The sequence below is a fragment of the Lissotriton helveticus genome, chromosome 5_1, assembly GCF_964261635.1.
Source record: "Lissotriton helveticus chromosome 5_1, aLisHel1.1, whole genome shotgun sequence".
Lineage (NCBI taxonomy): Eukaryota > Metazoa > Chordata > Amphibia > Caudata > Salamandridae > Lissotriton > Lissotriton helveticus.
In genome coordinates this window covers 522,547,213-522,573,487 of record NC_136065.1, presented here as the reverse complement: position 1 = coordinate 522,573,487, position 26,275 = coordinate 522,547,213, and the positions used below count along the sequence as shown (strand labels likewise).

General features: G+C 41.5%; 1 protein-coding gene and 1 long non-coding RNA gene across 2 annotated transcripts in view; both read right to left on the bottom strand.

The window, feature by feature from the left end:
- Positions 1–17,538, bottom strand: part of LOC144753253 (maestro heat-like repeat-containing protein family member 1) — an 82,021-nt gene extending 64,483 nt beyond the window's left edge. Inside the window, exons 1-3 of the mRNA XM_078641004.1 lie at positions 17,430–17,538; positions 16,720–16,781; positions 14,816–14,935 (exon numbers count right to left, since the gene is read on the bottom strand). Of these exons, the coding sequence (XP_078497130.1) occupies positions 14,816–14,935; positions 16,720–16,781; positions 17,430–17,490 (243 nt within the window). The 5' untranslated portion in view covers positions 17,491–17,538. The remainder of the gene's footprint in view (positions 1–14,815; positions 14,936–16,719; positions 16,782–17,429) is intronic.
- Positions 17,539–17,816: 278 nt separating this feature from the next.
- Positions 17,817–26,275, bottom strand: part of LOC144753254 (uncharacterized) — a 53,780-nt gene continuing 45,321 nt past the window's right edge. Inside the window, exons 2-3 of the long non-coding RNA XR_013594265.1 lie at positions 24,853–24,945; positions 17,817–18,050 (exon numbers count right to left, since the gene is read on the bottom strand). This is a non-coding gene — a long non-coding RNA (uncharacterized LOC144753254). The remainder of the gene's footprint in view (positions 18,051–24,852; positions 24,946–26,275) is intronic.

The window sequence follows — 26,275 nt, the reverse complement described above, 5'->3', positions numbered from 1 at the left end:
GGGTCTTTTGCTTAGATAATGTATGTAGAGGACAGCGGGAGGGAGGTGCGTAGTGGGGCTACGCGGAGTGCGGGAGTGGGCGTAGCTTCTCGCCCACTCCGCGTATCTCCGCGGAGCCCCACTACGCCCACTACGCCCAGGGTTAGTCATAATCCATGTTATCATTAGTTGCATATTGATCTGAAAAAAACCTAACCCACAGAGCACGCTCCACATGATTTTGCGGTGATTACCTGTGCCTCCTGCACCCCATTTTACCTGGCTCCAAAAGTGGTGCATGTTCCTCTCCTTACAAGCTTCAATAAGGTCCCGCCATCTTTTCTCATCCCAGGCCTTTTTGGCAGACAAAATCACCTTCTTGTATAACTTCCTTGAGTGTTGGACTTTAAGTTAGTCTCCTGATCTTATTGCCCCCCCCCAGGCTCTATGCGCTTTTTTGCAATCACTAATATACCAGTGAGGATGTTGCTGACTTACCTCGGCCTTTGATCGGGAAGGGGTTTCAAAATATGTGAGTATTATATCTAAAAGGGTATTATGTAAAAGTATTGTATCTTTCAGTGTGCAAGAGTCACAATGAAGAGACAACATCTGCGTTAAAGTATGTTCCAGGTCTGAGTTAATAGCTGATAGAATATCGGGGTGTTCAATTACCATTACCCATTTAAGATGTTGCATGTCATTGGACAATGCCAGTTCACCTGTCTGTGAAAAATTTGAAATTGTGAAAGCTCTTTTTGGCCCTTAATTACAAGTGTTGTACAGATTAGGTTATGGTCGCTCTTGAGTCTATTCATTACGGCCATATCCTGCAGGGTATGCCAGATTTTTAGGCTAATTAGCATATAATCTATCCTGCTTGAACTACAGCCATTGCTAAACGTATATACCCCATGCTTATCCAATCTTGTTCTTCCGTTAATTGCCCTTAGACCATGTTCGAGGCTTAAAGCCTTCATCTGTAGAGCAGCCTCCGTCCACTTTCTGATTGGGGGTATTTCCAGATTAGGGATGTCCCACCGCTCGTCCTCCACCCCCGCTAGGTCCAGTTCCCCACTATCAAAGGGCTCAAAGGTGTTGTTAAAATCTCCTCTAATTACAGAGGAAGACCAAGAGATGTTATGTAAAAGCTCATCTAGGCCAGAAATGGTCTCCGACCTACAACCTCCTATGTGTCCTCTAGCATACATGTTATAAATATCGATGTCACCATATGGCCCGCACCCCAGACGGATAGCAAGGATATCATTGCTAGCCATCTGTAATGGTTTTATAGTAAGACCAATGCCCTGCCGGACACAGATTGTGAGGCTCCCCGAAGGGCATCCTTGTTGCCTTAGGTAGATGGTTGGTAAAAATTTAAATAACCCATGTGATAGTAAGGTTCAACTGACCATGTTTCTTGAAAGATACATATGTCGTTTGCCTCAACTAAGGAAGTCCAGTCGGGGGACACCCCATTAGACCGCAGCCCAGCAATGTTCCATGATACTATTGATAGACTTCGTTGTGACTGGTTGATGGACAATATAGGGTCAGCCATAGGGGCGGCGGGACTTACAGAATGATCTGGCACATGCACCAGATTTACAATGGTGCTTTCCTCAACTAAGTAGCTTTCATTGTGGGGCAACTAGTGGTGTATTATGTCCCGTACTAAGACACTAGCCTGGGACTTGGGGGCTACTGGAAGCGGGGTGGCCAATTGATCTCGTTCAATGGGGACCCATTATTTTGAAAGGCTGCACAGCATGATCGATTTGTTTCAGCTGGCGACGCTGAGAAATTATACTTGAATCGTAGTTTAGTATTAACCAAATGTTCAGTGCGCAAATCAAATGCCACCAAGTTTTCCACCAGATCACGGTGCGTAGTGTAAGCGCTATCACGTCATGTATATCTAGGCTTTCCTGTTTTCAGTTTCTATTTTTGGTAAATTCTGGTGGGGTTTTTTCAGTGTTTTCAATACCTTAAAAAACTGTTGTTATCAGTGGTTACACATTTTCGCGCCACTAAAAACAACAGAAAAAGTGTTTTTCCGGTGTTTATGGAACGTTTTGCTTTTATTATTGCTTGCTTTCTGCACTTATAGAACATGATATATAGACAATGTACGTATAGTGTATATGAGGTCCAAATAGAGTTTTGCAAATTAAACTATTGTAATACACCATACAATACTCCTTCAGTGAGTCTTTGGTCATGTGTCTTTGGTCATGTGAGCTCGCCCTTTCCTTCCAATGTAAACTTCTGTGAAAAGACCCTCTCAACATTGGCACTTGAGACGGGCAACTCCAAAACAGCCAGGTCACAGTTTGTTAACTCTGGCCACTGACATAGCTTTCCCTGCCAATACTGGTTGCTGTGCCAAAGTCAATAAAGGTGTCACCCAGCCTACTCTCAAGGAGAGGTTTCACATCTACACCAATTATGCTGAACACTTGGCAGAAAAGGCTTTTTTCAAGCTCTAGTTTTTTTTATTATGTCCACTACAGAAGTTATGTTTTCCAGTAAAAATCTAATAATGCAGTAGAGTGCACCTTTTTCACATCACTATGTTTATTCGACCAAAGATCCTCACATTTCTAGTCTTTGGCACTATCACTCAGCAAACATTCTGTAAACGGTTGCCACATGGATAATATAGCATTCATAGCCTCTTGGAGTGAGAACCATCAGCTAAGGGACACAGTTGAGATGGCTCTATCTTTGATGCCAACAAAGCACAACATTATAAATCTTTGCGATTTAGTACCTGTGCATAAGGAAACAGTGCACCAGAATGGACTGAAAAAGTAATTAGCATCCCTCATTAACTCTGAAGATTGCAAATATGCTTTCAGCATACCATTTAACAAGTGGCAAGGATCTCCTACAAGGAATCACTTCAGCTCAGGTATCAATTTTGACAGGTCATCACACAACTTTTTCATATATGTAGCTGAATCACTGCAAATACAAACAATATCACTCCAATCTTTGTTGAACTTGGAAAGAACATTTTTTGCAGAGCATTCCAAGTGACACTGCGTTCCATGTTTTCCAAAAGTCTGTTGTCACATTTTTATCAATATCCTTGATGCTTAATGATTGCACTCTTTATACATATACGTGTCACTATACCTTGCATTAAATGTTTAAATCCTGAGGTGTTAGCAATTCACCTACTGTCAATACTGACCCACTAGAAACTGTGGGTTGATGTCTTAAGGGTTTTTACCCATTCTCGGTGGGTAAATGTGATTACACATATCAGGAAAGCTTCTTATGAAACAATTCAGAGTGGGGAAAAACAACAAGGGATTTAGTTTGTTTACTTAGTCAAATAAATTTGGTGGCATGAGTCAATGAAGTTAGTTCAAAAGAATCTAACTAATATATATCCATAAGGTAACAGTTATATTCAATAAAGAAAACATTCAATGTCAAAAACAAAGAGAATGAAACAAGAAGCACACGGAAAAGTAATTAAATCTGAAAAGGTATTTATATAGAATTGATCAGAAGATTATTTCCTGGGGACTCATAAACAAATATATATGAGCAAAGCAAAGTTATGGACAGATGTACGCATAGGTCAGCAAATCAGTACATAACAATTCATCAACTCCTTTCTTTAGAACTGGGTAACCAAGTCATTTCATGAACAAAGGAATACTCATGAAGCGATGTTTAGTTTAGGAGATGATGATTTGGTCGACGTTTCGGTCTTGAGTGCTGTTGGATATATATTAGTTAGATTCTTTTGAACTAACTTCATTGACTCATGCCACCAAATTTATTTAACTAAGTAAACAAACTAAATCCCTTGTAGTTTTTCCCCACTCTGAATCGTTCACTGCCCATACCTACAAGGGTCAATTGGGTTACCCATTATCTGTTTACGTTCTTATGAAACAAGCCATTTTACCTAACAGTGAAAGAATCAAACGCAGCCAAAATATCAAAAATGATTTTGATATTTCCTGATTCTCTACAGTTTATAAAATAATTAAACGAGACCTAAAACATGCTTCTAAACCCTGCATCTTTAGACCAAAGACCACAAAACTGAAAAAAGCAAAAGGAAGAAGAAACAATATTTTAGTGGTATCCCTAAACAACAAAACTCCAGAAGAATAATGTTAGCCCAGGCTTTGTTACTGCTAGCTTGTATAACAACGTTTCATTGTATTGGCCCCGTCAGGAAGAAATTAAATGACTCTTTCATTCTCTTTTTCCTTTCTTTGAATGGCATTTAGTTTGTGGTTGTGCAGGTGTTTTTTCAGTGTTTATATGTTTTCACTGGTGAGGGCTATTTCTGTTTCAGTGGGGTTTTATCAGTTATTATAGGTTTAAACCTAAAACCCCCACAGCCTATGTATATCCTTAGATCCTCCCAGGTCAGGTAACCTTTTGGCCCCAGTTTTGCCTTCCCTTATAATAGACCAGCACCCTCTCACTCTCCATATCCAGTGAGTGCATTTATTAATTAAGGAGCACTCGTCCTCTGTCTGTGTCATAGATTGGTTCTTTGGGATATTAACTGGATAGATTGTCTTCCTTGTGTCTGTGTTCGTGTGTGAGCTTGTTAGTGCTTGGGTGCAGTTTGTTATATGACATACAGGGTCTATCCTTAATCTTTCAGTATTACTTAGGTTAACAAGCTTTGCTCTGCCTGGCATAAGTTGGCCTGCCCCCTTACCACAGCTGGGATGGCTGTTAGTGAATCAAGCAATAATAGGGTCTGGTCTATAGGGGCGCTACTTGCTCTTCCTGGCTCGAAACTATTATAGCTGTTATGGTCCCCTTTCCGCTGCCTCATGGTGCTAGTGCACCCGTGGGTGCCTTTCTGTGTTTCTGATTTTGCCCGTAATTGGTTCTGGATACTCTGGACATCAGTATGAACCTTACTCAGGGGTGCTGTGAGGTTGCTTACAGCTTGTTAATTTATTTTATTTCCTGGGCTAAGCCGATTATCTGTATTGTTAGTGGTCTTCGTGTAGTGGCTTCATTAGCTTGGATTGAAAAATTACTAGGTGGACTAACCATACGCTTTACAGCTACACTGTTGGAATTCATAGCTATCCTATAGGATGCTAAAGCATCCACATTTAGGCATGAGTCAGCCAACAATCTAGTTGTATCAATCAGTGAGCTTGTTGATTGTACTGATCTAGCTAAACTATCTGAAGCCTCCTCTGTGTCATCTTGTTCTAGCAGTGGTGAAAAACTATTATGACAAGGAAACAAAGACAGATCCACAGTGGTGGATGGCATAATTCTGACCCCACATTCTGGGCTAGTAGATGGTAGGGAGGGCTTATCAGATGCTTTATTCATACCTCCACCTTTTCTTAACATAGCTGGTATCAGGCGTGGTGTTGTAGTACTTGTTGAAGAATGCCCAAGGGCAGATGTGAGTGGAGAAGTGGAACTAGGGGGGGGTCAAGAAGGACCTCACATTCAGCCAGTAGATCATCAATGCGGTTGAGAACCCCCCCCCGCCCGCCATCAGACTTATTGTCTTTTGCTTCCTTTTTTCTTTTTTGGCAGAAATTTCCCTTGAACCACCCTCTTTTGATGTTCGCTATCCCGTCCTGACCACAAGCAATTCTATCAATGCAAAAAAAAGGGCAAGTAATCCTATATAAAACAACTTAAGAATCTACAAAAGGTAAGGGACCATCTGGTGGTTTACAATTAAGTACTGCTGGGGGCACAGTACCTTAAGTTGTTTGGGAGCAACAAATTGATTGAATATTTGAAGGTAGCCAGCCCGGCCTCCTTCCGGCTATAACCAGCAGCGATGAGGGCCTCTGGGGTTTAGAAGCACGTGGGTCAACGTCAATAGTGTCGTGACAGCCGCAGGGCACTCTGGGGATTGTAGGGCCCTTTCTTCGTTAATGCTTGCCGTCCCAGGTGCAAAGGCAGCTGTCTGACAAACAGAGTCTTATCACAACCTTCCCTTGGTTATGTCCTGTGAGGTGAGAAGTTCCAGGGCCAAAGAGCCTGGCAAAGTGCTGGAGGACCAAGAGAGTGGGCCCAGCCCAGCCTCCTCCAGACTCTGATGGGTGTGCCCACACACGCCCCGTGCCGTGGGATACCCAGACCGTTTTTAAGCGCCTGCTGGCACAGCCGCGGGCATCGGCACCTCCTGGTGCTATGGACCCTGGGCTTGGAGTCCCCCAACTGTGAAGGCTGGCAGACTGGCTTCAATGGGCTCCCATGCCGTGGGAGCCCCCAAGCATTCTTAAGAAGCTCCTGGCACAATTGCGGGTGTCGGCACCTCCAGGCGCTTTGGACCCTGGGGCTTAGAGTCCCCATCTGTGAAGGCTGGCTGGCTGGCTGGCTTCAATGGGCTTCCTTGCTTAATTATTGAATGGACTGTTCTTATTAGTGAATACCTTTCTTGTTAGATAGAGGCCCTCTCCCACTAGTCTGGGGACGGGGCAGACTAGAAAAGCCTTGAACGTTTGAAAATGTGTACTGATAAGTGTGCCTAGATCATGTTCTTTGTACTCCATTGCTTAAGCAGTACCTGCTTGGAAAATTTCACTGTGGGTGTGTTTAGTCCAGTTATGAAATGTACCTAATGTGTCTTTATGCTTATCGATTTTAGTCCCTCTGCAGCACTCCTAAGTGACTGGGCAGATGGGGATTTGCTCTAATTGCACTTGAAAAAACGATTATTGGTTTGTATTCTCTACTGTCTGACCGACTCTTTAATTGGTAGAAGGCAGAGAGGTGTCGTGAGTGACCTGGGTGACCCGAATCTGGTTACTTCCTTCAACCTCGACCTGTGGTAAAAAACAATGGACAGTGTCTGGCTTATCTGTTAGTTGTGCTTATTTTGAATCCAAGAGTAAGACTATGTGTGGACTGGATACACACTAGATTATGTATACCATATGTCAACAGTGGTACCTAATCCCCACACATATTATCGAGCATTGACATGAGCCATGTGTCTTAGTACAACTATTCCCTAACATGGGTGCATTGGCCAAGCTTGAGGAAAGCCTACCTGGTTCACAGTGATCAAGAAGGACATGGTACATTTGCTGTTATGGAGGGATTGGGGAGAGCATAAGCAACTGTGGCCTACTCTCACAGGGACACTGACAAAGTCAAGTGTGCTGCAGCCTTCAGGCACCATGCCACCTCCCATTGCCCATGCTTCCACACCATCACCTGCAGCCCCACAAACACTGGTGAAGGGCACTGATCCAAAACTCATTCCTGTCCCCTAGTCAGATGACAGGTGTTTTCTCCAGCGACTAGAGAGAGGATCAAAGTGTAATCGTCCATAGGACTTGAGAAGGTCCAAGATAAGAGAAGAGGCATAAGATGTGCCCAATACAAAATCACACATTGGTTCTGTGGAGGAAAAGGAGGGCAAAGAAGTAGAATGAGAATAACTAAAGGATATTATTGGACCCTTTTCTGATGTGCGTTGTTCACAACATTGAACAATTTTGCACACCACAAGAGCTTGATGAAAGCCATCAAAGGATCAGAAGGGCCACAGTCCTACTCAAACCAGCTGCAATGACTGTTATTTGGGGACATTGACTCCACTTGTGTTTGACATCAAAACTCGGACCCCCCAATAGTAAGGGTACACTCTGTTAAACGTTTCGCAATAATTGAAAAAACATGGATAGGGTATACTATGGCTGTCTGGTTTTAGTTTTAAACCTATATTAACTGATAAAACCCCACCAAAAGGGAAATAGCCCTCACCAGTGTAAACTTATAAACACTAAAAAAAACACCTGCGTACCACTAATTAAATGCCATTCAAAGAAAGGAAAAGGAGAGTGAAAGAGTCATTTTTTTCCTGAGGGGGCCTATACAATATAACTTTGTTGTATAAGGTGGCAGAAAGAAAGACTGGGCTAACATTATTCTGCTTGAGTTTTGTTGTTGAGGGATGTCACTGAAATAATGTTTTTTCTTCCTTTTGCTTTTTGCAGTTTTATGGTCTTTGGTCTAAAGATGCAGAGTTTAGTAGCATGTTTTAGGTTGTGTTTAATTATTATACTGTGGAGAATCAGGAAATATCAAAAATCATATTTGATATTTTGGCTGTGTTTGATTCTTTCACTGATAGGTAAAATGGCTGGTTTCATACAAATCTGTCCCAAAATGTGCCATCCCATTTACCCACAGAGAATGGGTAGAAGCCCTTGATAGATCAGCCCCATGTTTCTAGTGAGTCAGTATTGATAGGAGGTGAATTGACAACACCACAGGCTTTAAACATTCAATGCAATGTATAGTGACAAGTATATGAGAAAAAAGTGCTATCGCCAAGAATCTGGGATAGTGGTGAAAACTTGACAGGATGAAAATGGATCGCAGTTTCACTCGGTATGCTGCTGCAAAATGTTTCTTTTTAAATTCAACAAAGATTGGAGTGATTTTGATTGTACTTGCAGTGATTCAGCTACGTATATGAAAAAGCTGTGTAATGACCTTTCAAAATTAATACCTGTAAGAGGTCCTTTCCACTTGTTAGATGGTATACTAAAAGCCTCTTTACAATCTTCAGAGTTAATGAAGAATGCTGTTGACTTTTTAGTCCATCCGGGTGCACTGTTTTGTTATGCGAGGGGACTAAAACACAAATATTTCTCATTTTGTGCTTTGTGTGGCATCAAAGAAAAAGTCATCCCAACTGTGTCACTTAGCTGATGGTTCTTGGTCCAAGGGGCTGTGAAATGCTATAGTACCCATGTGGAAACCGTTTACAACATTTTTGCTGAATGATGATGCCAAAGGCAAGAAATGTGAGGATATTCGTTTGCAAATTACTAGTGATGTGAAAAGAAGTACACTCTACTAAAGTCTTACATTTTTACAGGAAAACATAACTGCTGCAGCGGACATAAAAAAAAACTAGAGTCTGAAAACACCCTGGTCTGCCAAGTGTTCTGCATAATTGGTGTAAATGTGAAACATCGTCTTGAGAGTTGGCTGGGTTCCATGTTAGAGTGCTTGCCATATGGTAAACACAGCAATGTTGAAGAACAATTCAGGAACTTTTATTTTACAATGTACGAGAAACAGCTTGCAACGATCCATTGAAATGTCCCTTCATCAACCATGGCATTTGAAGTCAATGAAACCTCACTGTGGTACACTGTGCAAGTTCTAGTTCCCTTCAGTAAAGGGGAATTTTCTCAGTAGTTTCAAAAGTGCTGCTTCATTTTTGACCCCTTCAATAACTCGGAGGGCATAATCGCCCAGTTCAAAGCAAATGCTGCAGAACCTGTCCAGAGAATTGCAATCTTCAAGGGCACAGTGTAGATATGGAAAGCTATGTCAGTGGCCAGCGTTAGCAAATTGTGTACTGGCTGTCTTGTCATTGCCCATTTCAAGTGCCAATGTTGAGAGGGCCTTTTCACAGAAAAAAGGGACATGGGAAGGAAAAAGCGAGTGCACATGACCAAAGACTCATTGAAGAAGTATTGTATGGTGTACTACAATACGTTTGATTTGCAAAAATGTATTTGGACCTCATATACACTGTACATACACTGTCGATATACCATGCATTATCAGTGTAGAAAGCAGGTAATAATAAAAGCAAAATGTTCCATACACACCAGAAAAACACTGATTCTGTTGCTTTTCATGGCGCGAAAAAGTGTAACCCCTGACACCACTGTTTAGGTCTCGTTTAGTCAGCGCGCATGCGCTGTCCGGAGAGACATATAGTAGCGGCTTTGGGAAGTGCTCCCAAAGGGGCCACCAGCTTGCTAGAATGCGCACAAGCACGCGCCCTACTACGCGCGCATCCCTTGCGTGTTTTAGTGCGTCATCGCGATCACTTTCGCTTTCACAGCGATCGTGATCGCGATGACCCACTTTAGGTTGCTGTGCTTCATGTTTAGATATCATTTGCACCTACAATGCTTTTTCGGGCACCACTCATGTGCTTTTTTAAAAATGTCCTTTTGATGTTTAGCATGCGCGTGGGCACTCCCCCACCCCTCCCTCTTGTTTACTTCTTGCCGCGTGCGCGCACCACTTGCGTGCTGCTGAAGCTTGTATTTTTTTCTGTTTTTTTCACTATTATACTTTCAATGTTCATCTATAATGAAACCAAGTGAGATGCATGTGGCGTATCTGTTTCTTCCAGCATGCAGCTGTATGCTCTCTGTTATGTGCCGGGCAGATTCAAAAGCAAATGGCCGAATATAAATGCATGGTTTTGTTTAGTTCTGGTTGTTTCTAGTTTTCTTACATTCTTTGGCGGGAAGGCCCTGTGGGAGTCCATGCTCAGTCTGAAGCACAAGGAAGCTGTGCCGGAGGTTAGGCTCCACCTAGTGGAGGCAGCGAGCAGAGAGAACCTGCCTATTAAATCGAGCATTGGTATGTTTGGATTATTCAACGCTGCATTTGACTGGGTAAATGCGGTCGCTCGTCGCTTAACGTATGTCTTGTAAAAGACTGGCAATAGATATTTACTGTAGCCGTGCAGGATGTGTGACCGTAGATTCGTAATGTGTTTGCTTGGCTTGTAAGCCCTGGAAGTAATTAAATATTGCATTCCATAGAGCTTCTAACCAAGCCCAAGCAAATCAGTACTGGGGTACCAGTCTGTCAAAGCGCGTCTTGACGCCTTTCTAGGATTTTGAAATGCTTTTTAGGTGCAACACCGACTTCTCATCTGCAAAAGTTTAACCGATAAACCATATTGTTTTCCATAACTCCACAGTCTCTTATTTTCCCATCATTGTTAAAAGTGAACACAAGCATTGTTGAAGCAGTGCAACTCACAAGCCACTGTCGTTCCTCACTAGTAGTCCATGTTGTTTAGCATACTCGGTGCTCCAGGCAAAGAAGCATTTTGTAGCAGGAAAGCCGTCTATTTTAGTGGCCTTTCCTTGCTTTATTGCGCCACCTAGTGCTAATACCCTGACGTTGCTGCCTCATTTCGCCTTATGCAAGTCATGGTCCTGCTGCATGGAACTTTATGTAATATTAAAACCGCACTATCTGCCCATTTATCATGAACAACTGATGCAAAGTGTGGGCACACATCTTCTTTTACATGGAAGTGCAAGATAGCTGTTTCGGAGCTGGGCCGGTGCTGCTACCCTGCTGCAGGACTCCATAAATCATAATAATTCCGACACATTTGCCCAGTCTTATCTCATCAACAGTCTGTCCCTTACCAGTCCTGGTGTAGCCACAGATGGCTCTAGGCTGCTAGCGTTCTGTGAGGAACTCTGCAGCCCACCTCTGCCAATTCGAATGATTCTTTCCACCATTATGCTCCATTCTGCTCAATAAATTAACACATTTACTCCCTTTGGAAACCCTTTTATCAGTAGTTCTTAAACATCCCAATCGGAAAGGATGGTTTAGGAGCTCATAGCGAGTGGCCTTCTGGGGATGTGATAATTATGTCATCCTTTTACATCTGACACCACGGGGATCGGAAATTAAAAGGTGCCATCATTTTTGCCTGTTACAAGTGGTGCCCTTTAAAAGAGGGCATAACAGGAATATTGGTGCTTTGCGCAGCAGAATTCACATTTACTGCTACTTACTGGGTGTTTTACTGGGGAAAATTGTGGAGATATGAGATTTTCTAGGAAAGCTACAATTTTGATCATTGTATAAACCGTTGAGAAGGGATTTTAAAACAAGCATTGGCATAGCCAATAGGTGTTTCCTTTGGGACCTTATAAGTGTTTAGCCATGCAACACTTGCTGTTGCACCAGGGTATTGTGTTGGATAACTAAACACTTATAAGGTCCCAAAGGCGAGATCTTTTGGCTATGCCAATGCTTGTTTTTTAAATGTATTGAAATCACTTGAAAACATTGAAAACACCCCACCAGAATGGACCACAAATAGAAACTGAAAACAGGAAAGCCTAGGTATACTGAAAGGATGACTGTCCAAGTGAAGCTACAAGTAAATATACTGGAGTGCAGTTGAGTGGCTTGGTTCACGTCATGGGCACCCTGAAAGAACAAGACATAAAGAAAAGGCATATACAGTGTTGACGGTAAACAGTCATAATATCGATTCCAAAATATAGAATGGACATAATATCGATTCCAAAATATAGAATGGACAAAATATCGAATGGACACAATATAGTGGTTAAAAATTTCGAATTTAAGGTAAGTAATATCGATTTTCAAAATATAGAAGTCAAAATATCGAAGTATACAATATAGGCATTAAATATATCGATTTTTTAATAATATAATTTTTTTTAAGTGTTTTGTATGTTAGTATATGTGTGAAAAGTGTATATTAATTTTTGTAATGTATGTTTAATGTATTTTAAGTAATGAATATTATGTTATTTAATTTTTGCGTAATTTAATTCTGTAGCGGGTTGTGGGTTTATAGGGGAACAGGGTGGAAAGTAATTTAATTATATTAAATTAAATATTAATTTTTAGCAATTATTATTAATGTTTAATTAAATTTAGCTTTTTAGTTCTGTAGCGGGTTGTGGGTTTATAGGGGAATAGGGTGGGAAGTAATTTAATTGTAATTAATTAAATATTTGTATTTATTTATTGGTATTCATTTTGAATTTACTGTTATTTTTTAATTGGTAATTAATTTTTATTAATTGCCAATTAATTTGTATTAATTGATTAATTGCTAATTATGTTAATTTTCTAAATTTATTTTCTGTAGCGGGTTGTGGGTGTATAGGGGAATAGGGTGGGAAGTAATTTAATTGTAATTAAGTAAATATTTTTTTCATTTATTGGTATTGATTTTAAATGTATTGTTAATTAATTTTTAATTGGTAATTAATTTCTATTAATTGGCAATTAATTTTTATTAATTGGTAATCATTTTGTATTAATTAAATATTTGATAATTATGATAATTGTATTAATGTATTTTCTGTAGTGGGATGTGGGTTTATAGGGGAATAGGGTGGGAAGTAATGTAATTGTAATTAACTACATATTAAAAATACTTTTTATGTATTGATAATTAATTTACTGTTAATTTTTAATTGGTATTAATTTTTATTATTAATTAGTTTTTGGTTTTGAAAATTAATTAGTTGTTAAATAATTATGAATAGGTTATTAATTTTTAAACAGTAATATGTAGTTGTATTTCTAATTAATTATTACATAATATTAAATTGGTTATTAATTTCAATAATTTTTTTATTGGTATTGATATTTAATTTTTTTTTAATAATATATTAAATCATTACTTTCCCTACTGTTAAACTCCCTGGAGTGGGAATAGTAATTTTCACGCTCCCGCTATCCAATGCTTTCCCTACTGTTGCACTCTCTGGAGTGGGAATAGTATTTTTTACCCCTATGCTATCCAACGCTTTCCCTACTGTTGCACTGTCTGGAGTGGGAATAGTAATTTTTACCCCTACGCTATCCAAAGCTTTCCCTACTGTTGCACTATCTGGAGTGGGAATAGTAATTTTCAAGCTCCCGCTATCCAACGCTTTCACTACTGTTGCACTCTCTGGAGTGGGAATAGTAATTTTTACCCTTATGCTATCCAACGCTTTCCCTACTGTTGCACTCACTGGAGTGGGAATAGTATTTTTTACCCCTATGCTATCCAACACTTTCCCTACTGTTGCACGCTCTGGAGTGGGAATAATATTTTTTACCCCTACGCTATCCAACGCTTTCCCTACTGTTGCACTCACTGGAGTGGGAATAGTATTTTTTACCCTCCCGCTATCCAACGCTTTCCCTACTGTTGCACTCACTGGAGTGGGAATAGTATTTTTTACCTCCTGCTATCCAACGCTTTCCCTACTGTTGCACTCTCTGGAGTGGGAATAGTAATTTTTACCCTTACGCTATCCAACGCTTTCCCTACTGTTGCACTCACTGGAGTGGGAATAGTATTTTTTACCCCTACGCTATCCAACGCTTTCCCTACTGTTGCACTCTCTGTAGTGGGAATAGTAATTTTTACCCCTACGCTATCCAACGCTTTCCCTACTGTTGCACTCTCTGGAGTGGGAATAGTATTTTTTACCCCTACGCTATCCAACGCTTTCCCTACTGTTGCACTCACTGGAGTGGGAATAGTATTTTTTACCCCTACGCTAACCAACGCTTTCCCTACTGTTGCACTCACTGGAGTGGTAATATTAAATGTTACCCTTCTTCTATCCTACGATAAAATATTGTACATTTTTTATTAATAACTTAAATTAATTATATCTTAATTTTAAGGTTATTTGAGTATTTTTAAGCATGTTTTAATTAATTATATTTATTATTTCATTAATTTTAAATTACTTTTAAGACATTTGAAAAAATTCGATATTTTGACTGACTATATTTTTTACAGACTATATTTTGGATTAGATATTTTTGTACTTACCTGTTTGTAGATAGGAATTCGATATTTTGGCATTCTATATTTTGGTGACTATATTTTGGTAAGTCTATATTTTGTCATTCTATATTATGTCAGTGATCCAGTGTTGACACTGGCAGTCAGCAGCTGAATTTCAGGTTCAAATGTAAGCAGCCAGATGGAGCAAGGGAGACACATAAGGTTGAGGGAGGTTGAAAGACGCACTTGAATGCAAGTGGGGAACATCAGGCTCAAATGGAGAACATGGAATGTTAAAGTGGGCCTATGCAAACTAAATAGAGGTACATATGGTCTATATTCCACCACCAGGGGCAAATATGCGACACTGCAGATCTGTATTACATGGCAAACAAGCTACATTGGGGCACAAGGGGGCTAAAAGGTCCACTTATTTATTTTGGGCTGACTACGGTCGCTGTTCCCCTAACACATTTACCCACCCAAATATGTACTCCTGCCACTTACCTGTTCTTCAATGATGAGACTGTTTTTCCTAAGCACATATTCCATCAAATCTCTTCCGTTCATATCATAATATCCTTTGGTTGTTAAATTGGATATTAAACTTAAAGTGGCAAGTATAACCTGTGATGAAGCAAAAAATGGTAAGCATGGTTAGTGAGAAACCCTTTTGATGTATAAATAAAACCAAATCCCACATTCTGGTGAGGGAGCAGCACGGGAGTGTGAGAAAACCATACAATCTCTCCTTGCCTTTTGTTCATAGGGGAAATAGAAATACACTTGTATGTATGGAAAGATAGTACCTGGATACAGCCTTTTAAAAAATATTGGAAAAGGGTTATTAAGACACTCTGAGAATAAAACTTGAATCAATTTCATTAAACTGTTTTTACAGAATGTCTGACCGAAGCGTGATTGAGGGAATATTCAAACATTCCAGGTGCTGTACGCCTTCTATAGGTGATTGGAACTTGGTAAAAGATTGAAAGATACATTGCAAAAGATGTCTAGGTAGGTTACAACTAGCAAAGAAGGTCTCAGGACCTTGTATTGATTACAAAAATGCAAATGAGAAAACAGTAGGCTGCGGATTCCATGAGTGTGGAAATGAAAAAAACCTAGAGTAGTCTGTGGGAAGAATGATGGCCACTGTCTAACTCAACCTGCAGGATTTAGCAGACCTACACCATCCCAACACGGCCAGCAGATAACAAATGGGTTAAAGTACTCAGAGTCCATTCTCCCACACCTTGTTGTTTGGTTGATCCATGTCACTTTCAAGAAATAATTTTGGCTCAAGACCCTAATTAGTCACAGTGTCCTCTAGTACCCGGGTTACAATTCACATCCCTAACATGGCTCTGTACGCTGCATATTTGCATAGGATGGACCCAATGGCTTCAACCTCCAAAGAATACGTCCATGTTTTATTTCTTTGATTCTTATATTTCTGGTAGAGTTCTGTGTCTGATGTTTCTGGTTTAGTCTACCAAGAATCTACGGTTTATATCATGCCAACCCAATAAACCTCTCAAAGAGAATACACTAGAGACCCAGTCATGGAAATACAAGTTTTTGTTGGTTATCCAAAGAAAATGACTGTCGATTTTCCTTGATGCCTATATCCTGTGCTTGCTTACATGCTGAACACGGTGATGCTGATGCTGAAGTTGCCTGCTTTCTCAATTGCACTGACATTGGGCACATTGTGGACATACATGGAGTCAACAGAGTTACATATATTCCAATTTCTACACACAATACATCTTTTATATCACAATCAGACTTTTCAAATGTGCACATTGAATATTATCCTGTATTATTGAACTATGTTTGGTGAGAATTAGCTGAAACATAGCCCAGATATCATTCTTGGAAGAGACATTTGCCTTATCAATAAAATATCATACACCCCGGTCGTTGAAGAATGGGGAGATATTAATATACAAAGCGTCAAAACCCCCGTCATTATCATCAGTGAGGGGAATTACAGATCAACTCTATGTGAAATACAGACCAACCATGTGGACAGCGCACAAGAATTGTTTCTTAACACACACTTAGTCAACAATTAGGGAACAGGGACTTTCTATGGGATCGGGTCTGAAAATGAGTTGACACAGAGAAGGACAGGAAAACTTGTATATGTCCACTTGAACAGGGAAACAGTAGAACACAAGACACTGAGGAGACACACATGGATGGAGGTTTCATGGCCCAACACCTCCACGGAAGACCAGCCTTAGAAAAAGACAACAGACTGTGGTATACGCACCACTGCAATGAGTCCACGTAAGTAGAGAATAATGCACTATTCAAAAAGTGCATAACTTAAATTAGATTGCGTTGCTAATTATGAAACTGCTTGGGCACAGAATGCTGCACACATAATAACTTGATGGTACCTTGTAATTGTCATCCTCAAACACGTGACGGACAGCATCCAGATAAGAGGCACCTTCTGAATCTATGAAATGAAGCCATACATCAAATGTTCATAACACATAGATATTGTCTTTGTCTAGTAAGATCAGGAATAATAGATAAGTAGATGAAGCTTCCACTATTAACTGTGCCTACCAACCTGAGGGGCCTGTCAAGTGTTGGTGTGTGAGTCTGTGACTGTGAACCTCATGGGCCTATCAATGTCTTCCTGTTCTACTGTGCATGTCTGTGTCATCATGTACCACTGAGGGGGTCTGTGTCTTCCTGCCCAATATTTTATGTCCCTTTTTGTTCCTGACCAAAGTCTATGTCAGGATCTCTTTCCACAATGTCCCTGTCCCATTATTGGCTCACAGTGGGAACAATTTATCAAAAAGACAGATGTGGAAATGTTTGACCACTACTTTATTTCTTCACCACGACTCATGTTAACGGAGGGAGGAATTATTCTTAAATTACATTGCTCTATCAGGAACTGTTGGCAGTCAGTGTAGCTGAGGAATATGAAATTGAGGTGATTTGCTCATAGCTGCACCATGTTGGTTAAGTAAGAGGGTAAGTTGGAATTATAACTTAGGGCTCCACATTCCATGAAAAGCATTTAAGTCCTTTACCTATCTTCCATGTCTATCGAAATCACATGCTGCCACCCACCCACTGACAGGCTTACCAGTTTCAGCAAGAAGCTTGCAGAGCAGCTTTATTGTTCTGGCACGGGACTCTGCACCCATATGGATCAAGCTACTTTCAAAATATTTAGGGACCTCACTAGAGCTAGAATGGGCTGAAAGTGTAAAGTGAAGAGAAAAATAGACATACATGAAAAATTACATACAATAAAATCACGCACAGAGGAACTAAATGCAGGGGAGCAGGTCATCAAGGCCAAATGTAAGGAAATTGTTCAACGCATATCCAGGAGGTACAATATCAATGGTTTACAACATTTAATGATGATCGGTGGAGCACATGGTACTCATGTGACTACTATAGCTGTATATAGTAAATTGGACAACGTGTTCCAATAGAAAGCTAACAAATGCACTGGGAAGGGAGATAATTACTGAAGCAACAGTAGCTTTTAAGAAGATCAAGTGATGTGCAGAGCAGTGGACAGAAATTAATGTTTCGGAGAACCCGATCACTGGTAAAGACCGTAATATACTTGCAGTATCACAAATATATACATATATACATTTATGACCAACTCACCCAGTGACAGGATAATGGCCGTGGACACCTTGACTGACTCTTCCCTTTCATCTGAAACTCCACAGTAGGGTGCGCAGATCTGTCAATAACAAAGCCATATTAAACAATAATGGAAGCTAGGCTATTTGAAAGCCAATCCTATACATCTGGAAAGCAAATTCCATTCAGTGGGGAAATGACGGCATAAGAGCTTGTCAGGATTTGTGGGGCCATGATCCATACAATGCTACAGCAAAATCAATTATGTGGAAAACAGCATATTTAGGGAGCCCGATATTGGTGGAATTGCAAATTCTCAGTTGCCACTCAAAGATTAATGCCTTAGTTTCCTATGGTTTCTGCATGGTTTGGAGACTGAAGTCTCACGACATTGCAGCAGGCAGTTGTACTGAATGCTATTTAACACAGTTGGCACTAGTGACAGCAACTTCAACTTTGTTTATCTCCAGGGACTCTAAGTGCGTTCCCCCTTTGCATCTCACAGTATCTGGCTAGCAAGGTGGGTTGCATGCTTTTCAGAGCGGGCCTCTTTTGTGCACTTTTCCCCCCTTTTGCGTCCCCAGTTTCTGGTCGGCAGAGTAGGGAGCGAGTGTTTCTGTTGGTGCCTGCATTAGGGTCTTTTTCTGTTCTCACCGCCACTCGCTGCTTCTGCCATACCACTAGCAGTAATTTCTTTTTTTTGTTCTTTGATGACATTCAGTTCTCGCAGATTGGTCCCCATCAGAGCTGCATGTCTTTTTGGTTCCTGTTCATTGCAAATTCCGCACACCAGCATTGCTATTTAGAATTTCATGCCATGGCCATCAAATTGTGTACTTCCTTTTTTAGGTCTTGTGACGTAAGCAGCGCGTGCGCTGCTCTCGTCTTGCGAATCTTCTTGGAATTGATACAATTCCAAAAGCCTCGTCCTAGATCCACCTTCAGCTTTGATTCGTGCGCGACATTTGGCGTCACAAATTAGGCCGAAAGCAGTGCAATGATTGCATGCAAGGCATGTAAATCGCTGCTTGTTGCCATCCTGTCTCCTTTTAGCCACGCCCAGCGGGATCGGATCTCTTACCCGCGGCGTGACACAGTAGGTATATTATCAGCTTGCCGCACTTTTTTGTAAGCTTGTTTATTCTCTGCTGCCATGACGGTAACTGTATGCCTCTCATAATTATTTATTTTGTTCATTGCCGCACTTTTTTTGTAAGCTTGTTTTATGTAGGAGCTATTAAGTGACAGAGTGTTGGGGACACATACTTTTGTAGAAGGGAATACTGAATATTACTTTAAGGGTGATTTGTCATCAATTATGTTTGGCCATTTAAAAATGAATAAAACACGTTTTCCTCTCCTGTTTTAACAAACTGTTTGAAATAGGGATCCTGACATTTCACATCAAACCTTTAATTACTCATTTCCAGCAGGCTGCTCTCTAGCAAATCCCAGGCATTACACTGCTTCTATTCAAGCAACATGGCGTCCACTCTTGCCTTACTTAATCGACATTACAAGCTTGAACGTTACGATTCTAGTCTTTTGTGCCCAGTCCATGGCCTATCTTGCCTCCAGGAATGGAAGCTTACTGGGCCAAGGCTGAGGCAGGTAGCGAGGCTTCGGGTGGAGAGGAGGAGGGTGGCAGAGCCCGCAAGGTCTGCAGGGTCGCAGCGGCTGGAGCGACGCGCATCTGGCGGCATATCTACTGAGCCTAGACCTGGGGTGAGACTTGGGACCCAAGGGTCCCTGTGCGACAGCGCGAGTATGAGTGGGTGCATACCCGTCAATCACTTTCACGTTTCTTAGGTCTATGACTGAGTAGTTTGTGTAGTTGTGGTGTTTTCATTGCACTACGATACTTTAACCAAGCTGCTAAGTAGCTCTTTCGCCCCGTAAATGTTTAAATCTTGAGTGTCGAAATATTATGTTAAATGCTCTTATTTAAAAAGCCACTTCTGGCTGAACGTGCCACACCTGACCAGTCATTTAAGGAGTTGTAACACTGGTCTTCGACTCCAGCCACTCTGATGACTGGTTGGTGTCATTATTGCGGGTGAGCAGCCGCACGGAAGATGACTATGTAGGTCTGTTAGTAGGGAAGAGCATGATAATGGAAGACAACCATTACAACGCGGTCTTTACACCGCGATATGTTTACAACGCGGTCATTACAACGACTTGCACTGGATGGCGCTATATAGTGAGGAATAGTATGATTTACTTTTCCAATACCTTCCCTACAGTTACGTAGCTGGAGTTGGAATAGTAAATCATACTATTCCTAAGTCCAGCGCCTCTATTGTAATGACCGCGTTGTAAACGTATCGCGGTGTAAAGACCGCGTTGTAAGGTCATACATTTCATGATAACAGCAGGTAGGTTTTGACATGAGCACGACATCTTTGTAAGTCATCTTTGAACATGTGTGAAACCTAAAGCAGCATTTCGTAGGTGATTAGATGAAACCAAAACAGTAATGGATAGAGCAACTCCATTGAACAGTGGCATTTCCTTCAAGAGACAATTGGTAAAACCCTATGATACACGTGGTTCGAGGTTCCATGCAGGGAACTTGATTCTAGGAGTTTGACATCATGGGATTTTGACAACTTAGCTTGTAGGTATGCTGCTTGCAGGTTAAAGTCCGAGACAGGGACAAGGATTGTGACACAATAGGAGATATAGAGAATGACAAGACAGGTACATGCATGGAAAGTTGGTATGTCTGGGACGCATGAAGATGCTCTTTAAGCCTGAAGGATATTTCACAATAGCCTTGGCTGTTCGTCGGAAAAGGCAAGACCTGTGACTTCAGATGTTAGAAGCAAAACCCAGCTCAGATGCGTTCTACCCCAATTGAAGCCTGACACCATGCGGGTATGGTGTGCGACAAGGTGGGTTATGAAGAATGACAGGGCAGCGTATGAGGGTTATATGTATTGTTATGGGTGGAGGAAGAGAGACTAGTGCATGAGGACTTTGACATGGAGTAAGGGAGACGGTTTGATGCATGATGACAACTGCTAGTAGCGGAACACCTGCACATTGAGGCTTGCTACCGGGAAGACACAGCGTGACACATGAAAATACTGAACAACTTTAAGTGGGTGGTGAGCATGACACTAGTAGGAAGGGGTTAGGAACATTGCATACGTTGAAGTGAGGTGGAATTGACACTACAATTAAGTGGTGTTTAAACTTTTGACATCTGTAAACAGACACCGACTGAATCACTACTAGAAGCTGGAGCCCCTGCCTGAGCACAATTGCTGCGATTCAAACATCTAAACAATACAGGAAAATAAAGAAACAAGTGTACATCAAACAAAATACACAACATATGCAATTCTTTCACTTGCAAATAAAAAACGATGGAAAAGTTGACATTTTAATTGGAAGGTTGGAACTTTTCAAAATGTGTTTTTATTTCTCAGATTCAAAACAATATGCTAGACTGTTGCAAATCACTTTCTTTTTTGTTCCTACTGCTTGCTTTTTTCGTGTCTAGCAGTGCTCCAGTTGAGGCCACCATTTGTCCAACTGGATTCTAGTTGCTGTTCTTGTGCTGCTCCCATGCATCGTGCTAACAGTACCAACTTAATTTTTAGACTCCCAGTTGCAAATTCCTACCAATTTATAGAACATTAATACATTTTCGATGTTTAGCTAGGTTTGCTTAATTAATTTGCTAATGTTTGATTTGATTTTCTAATGTGGGCAGCCTGAGTAGGTGTTGCAGAACCCAGGTTAAGAACCACTGCACTAGATGGTAGAATCTATAATACCAGGCTGGAGGCATGGCTTTGAAGAGCAAACGTCCAGAACGATGTAACATGAGCCAGGTTGCCACCACGTCGATAGTTACTCTGGAGACCGAGATCATATAACTAATTCATAGGCGTGAAGACCTAGAAAATAGGTCCAGACAGGCAATCTAAGAGGCTATAATATGGAAAAGGGAAGGGAGAAGAAGGAGAATATGTGGTGGAGTGCTTGAACAGCTCTTTAGACTTCCCTATAGGGATTGAAAGAGCCCATAAATGGGGAGAGCGAGAGCTCTATGACAAAGCTAGACCTCAGGACATTGTGGCAAAGATCTCCTTGTGTTTGCCAAGATATCCACATACCATCTGAATAAATTAATTCTTGCAGAGAGGAGCAAACAGAAGAACATTCAAAGAGGACCCTGTAAAGGGATGGTTTTCCAAGACTTGATACACGACTCTCGGAACAAGTAGACTGTTTATGGGATAGCATGGTTTTGTCTAAATATAAATAAATCTGAAACACTTGCACTGATGCCTGCACAAACAGAAGTGAAGTGATTTAAAAAATAACTTCTATTACACTAAATATTAAGGACTTTGCATCGCCCATCACTGCCAAAGATGGTCCCTGATAATCGGTCAGCATTAGTAAAAGATACTAAGCAGGATCTGAGTAAATGTAGTATGCTCTCAGTCTCTTGGAAAGTACTTATAGCAGCAATAAAAAACAAGCATTGAAAATGCAATAGGTCTCGCTTTTGATTAAGTTAAAGCCATTTGCTTTGCTAATGCTATTTTATAGCAAAGCGAATGGCTTTAACTTGATAAAAGGTGAGACCGATTGCATTTTCAATGCTTGTTCCTAGGTCTTTCTTCTGTGTAGACCGAGGTCTTGAATGCTCCAAGTTTGGTTTGTAAGGATATTCCAGAAAAATTATGCTTTTGGATTGTTTTAACTTGTTTGTAGGGTAGTTTCTGTACATATTGACATTAGGAACACCAGCTGGATAAATAATGAATTTACTTTAATCGATGACATTAATCAGATGTATATGATACATACTATTTATCATTATATATAATAAGTATATGTTATATAGTAAAGTCTAGATGGATAATTGACCCTCAGATATAATCATTGTTAGTGATTATATCTTTGTTTGTACTTGCCACAGTTACTGACCTGGGAGGCCATTACTTGGGCCACTGCCAGACACCGAGCTCTCTGCTATCCTGTTGCCTCCTGTTGCCTGCCGCCTCCCGGCCATCGCGGCGAGGCGGTGGTTCGGGGGCTACATCCCCCAGCACCACTTGCGCCAAGGAGGGCGCGCATCCTGTCCCGCCCCCGGAGGTGCGCTTAAGGCCAGCGCGTGCCCCCGCGTTGCGGGATCGCGCGCGGGTCAGCGCCCGGGGCTAAGCCCGGGCAAAGGGCGGGCCCTCTGTGGCCCTCAGAGGTACGACGAGGCCGGGACGGGCCTCCCCACTAGGCTCCAACGAAGGAGGAGGTATCGGGTTGTCTTTCATTAATCCTTGTTGTTGAACTTTCTTTCATTGTTTTCCTCTCAACATGTCCATCTGGGAGGAGTTGAATGCTTTGTGTGGTACGAACTACGCCCAGGATGTGTCTTCCCCCCCTATAGTGAGTAGAGATCCTGATGCGGAAAAAGACAATGACACTGGGAAATCACCAATTGCCGATATAACGTGCACTAGCCCCTCATTATCTCCTTCCAATCCACCTTTAATTTCGCCGATTGAGACCGTGAACACAATACCTGACTCTGTATCACCACTTCATTTGACCTTACTGGCCCAGATAGAGCAACTGTTAGTATCTGCTTTAACACCCTTGGTCACAAAAATCAACGCCCTGGGAGACAGGCTGACCATTATTGAAAAAACAATATTAAGGAGCTATACCCCAACTGAAAAAAATGCTACATCCATCCACCCCATTTTCCCCAGTAAAAATGAAAAGCTTAAGCTTATGACATGTACGACAAGTACGAAAGCTCAAACCCTTGAACCTCTTATGTCTATACCCAATCCAAGAAGCCGGAATATTACTTTTAACTCTGTACCTGTACCCCTTAGAGTTCCCAGGACCGCACTCCGGATTAATTTACCACCGGAAGCCGCCCCCTATGTGGCTGTTCTCTCTGGGGTCCCTGCACCTAGGCAGAGTAAATTGGAAACTCACCAAGACTTGTTATACAAAACTATTTCCTGGCTACAACAAAACAGACCATTGCCATCTGGTCTAGATGGGGGAATCCTGAGTGTCAGGAGGGTGGGGTGGCTAGGCACGTCGCCCAAAGACATCCCGGGCGACTTGATTTTAATTAAATTCAAGAGAGTGAACACTGTCCCCTATTTGCGATCTTCTCTGCCCAAAGAGGGAGATGGCCCCATTTGCATCTGGGACCTGCATGATTTCTATCCTGGCCCCCGACTCAATCTGCCCAAAACGCAAATGACATTGAACCACAATTCTTGGTGAAAGGGGTTCCTAAGAATTTTGTGCCACTAATCCATCTACCCTTTTTTGATTTTGCACGTACATTGTCAAACTGATTTTTAGTTGTTTCAATAGTTGGATCCTTTTTATTTTGTATATGTTCTGCTGAGTCATTTATATATGTATGTATTTTTATTTGCTGCTTTTATGGTTTAAACAAAATGAACCGAATAAAGCTTATTTGATTTGATTTGATTTGATCTTTGTTTGTAAACCATTGCTATTGGGCAAATCTTTTCTTTTTCATGTCTCCATCCTTGGTGTACCTCCCTGTGTCCCTTCCCTTGTCAGGCCACTCTGTTCCACTGCTACCTATTATCAGAGCCAGAGTTGCTGAGAGGTAGACTTATGGGTGGTTCCTGCTGATGACCTCCCAACGCTGAAAGATCTGACAGAGGTATTTGCAATGTCTTCTTCCTTTGCATCCTTGAAGCAAATTGGTTCATGTAGGCTCTTTATGGATGATAATTTAATATGTTATACAAGCGAGTTCCCAAATGTTCCCCTCTAAAAATACTCTCACTATAAATTGGATTAATGCAGGGCCCTCTTTGTTAGGAAATGTCAGTTGTCTCCTGATGAAATACTTTGTATGTCCTCATGTATATACTTACCAGGTGATGCAGAGCCCTAAGCACGCTTGGCACAGTTTCATTCAGTGCTCTGCAACTCTTGGTAACAGCTGCCTTCATGCATAACTCAAGGGTCTGCAAGGAGATAAGACAATTGAGATGAGGCCAAAGGGCAAAATTGAGGACATGGTGAGGGTCAGTGTTAAATGACAAACGTCAAAGTATAAATTCTGTATGAATGCTAGAGTGAGTTTGTGTGTGAACAAGCTCTCTTATGTACTAATTCTAAATACACATGGCCACAAGTATTTTTTTAAAGGTGACCATTAATATGTCTAATTGTTTCTTCATTGATGGCTCTGTTTGTTTGACTCACAGTGCCTCACACAGGAGTACCCTTTTATAAGTAATGCCTGTCAGCAATCAAGATCTCTAAAGTCCATAGGGATTTCTGTAGAGGTTACCTAATGGAGTCAGATTTTGGATTATAGTCCTTCAAGGAACCACAAGAGAACATATGCAGCATTTAACTGGTGTAACTGTAACAAATGATGGATGGAATGCTGAATGATTCAAACATGCTCCCCCAGTCAAGAGATATGGTTTAAATCCATCATTCTTTTGCCCACTATGCCATCAGAGTTTGGACCCAGCCTTATGCAAATCAGTCTTGACACTGTGCCTCATGGGAACAGTCCAGAGCAAATCGCCACGCCAGGTCCTCCCTTGACCAGAAACAAGCATCCTGGGACCGGTTTCAGGTTATGTCAACCTTTATCAGCCAGGCTAGCTTCAATACAGTGGCACAGTGAGCAAGGGACCCATGTCTGTGAATGTCCTTCCCACTTAGGGCGAAAAGTGTAACTGCAACAAATGATGGACGGAATGCTGAATGATTCAAACATACTCCCCCAGTCAAGAGATCTGGGTTTCCTTTGCATATGTCACCCCAAGTTGGAAGGGTATGCCAAGACGTTGGTCCCATACTCACTACACCACTGGATTCAAGCTAGCTAGGCTGATGAAGGGTGATGCCCTGAAACTGGTCCCAGGATGCTTGTTTCCGGTTCAGGGAGGACCTGGCTTGGCAGTTTGGGCTGGACGGTTCTCACAAGGAACAGGGTCAAGACTGATTTGCATATGGCTGTGTCGCAACTGGGGCGGTGTGGTGAGCAAAAGAATGATAGATTTAACCCAAATCCATGTGACTGGGGGTGAATGTTTGCAGTCCAGCATTTCGTCCATCAATTGTTCCTTTACATATGTCACCCTAAGTGGGTGGGTCCCATGCTCACTACACCATAGGATTCAAGCTAGCCTGGCTCATAGAGGGTGATGCCCTGAAACCAGTCCCAGGATGCTTGTTTCTAGTCCATGGAGGACCTGGCATGGCAGTTTGGGCTGGAAAGTTCCCACAAGGAACTGGGTCAAGACTGATTTGCATATGGCTGGGTCCAGACTGGGG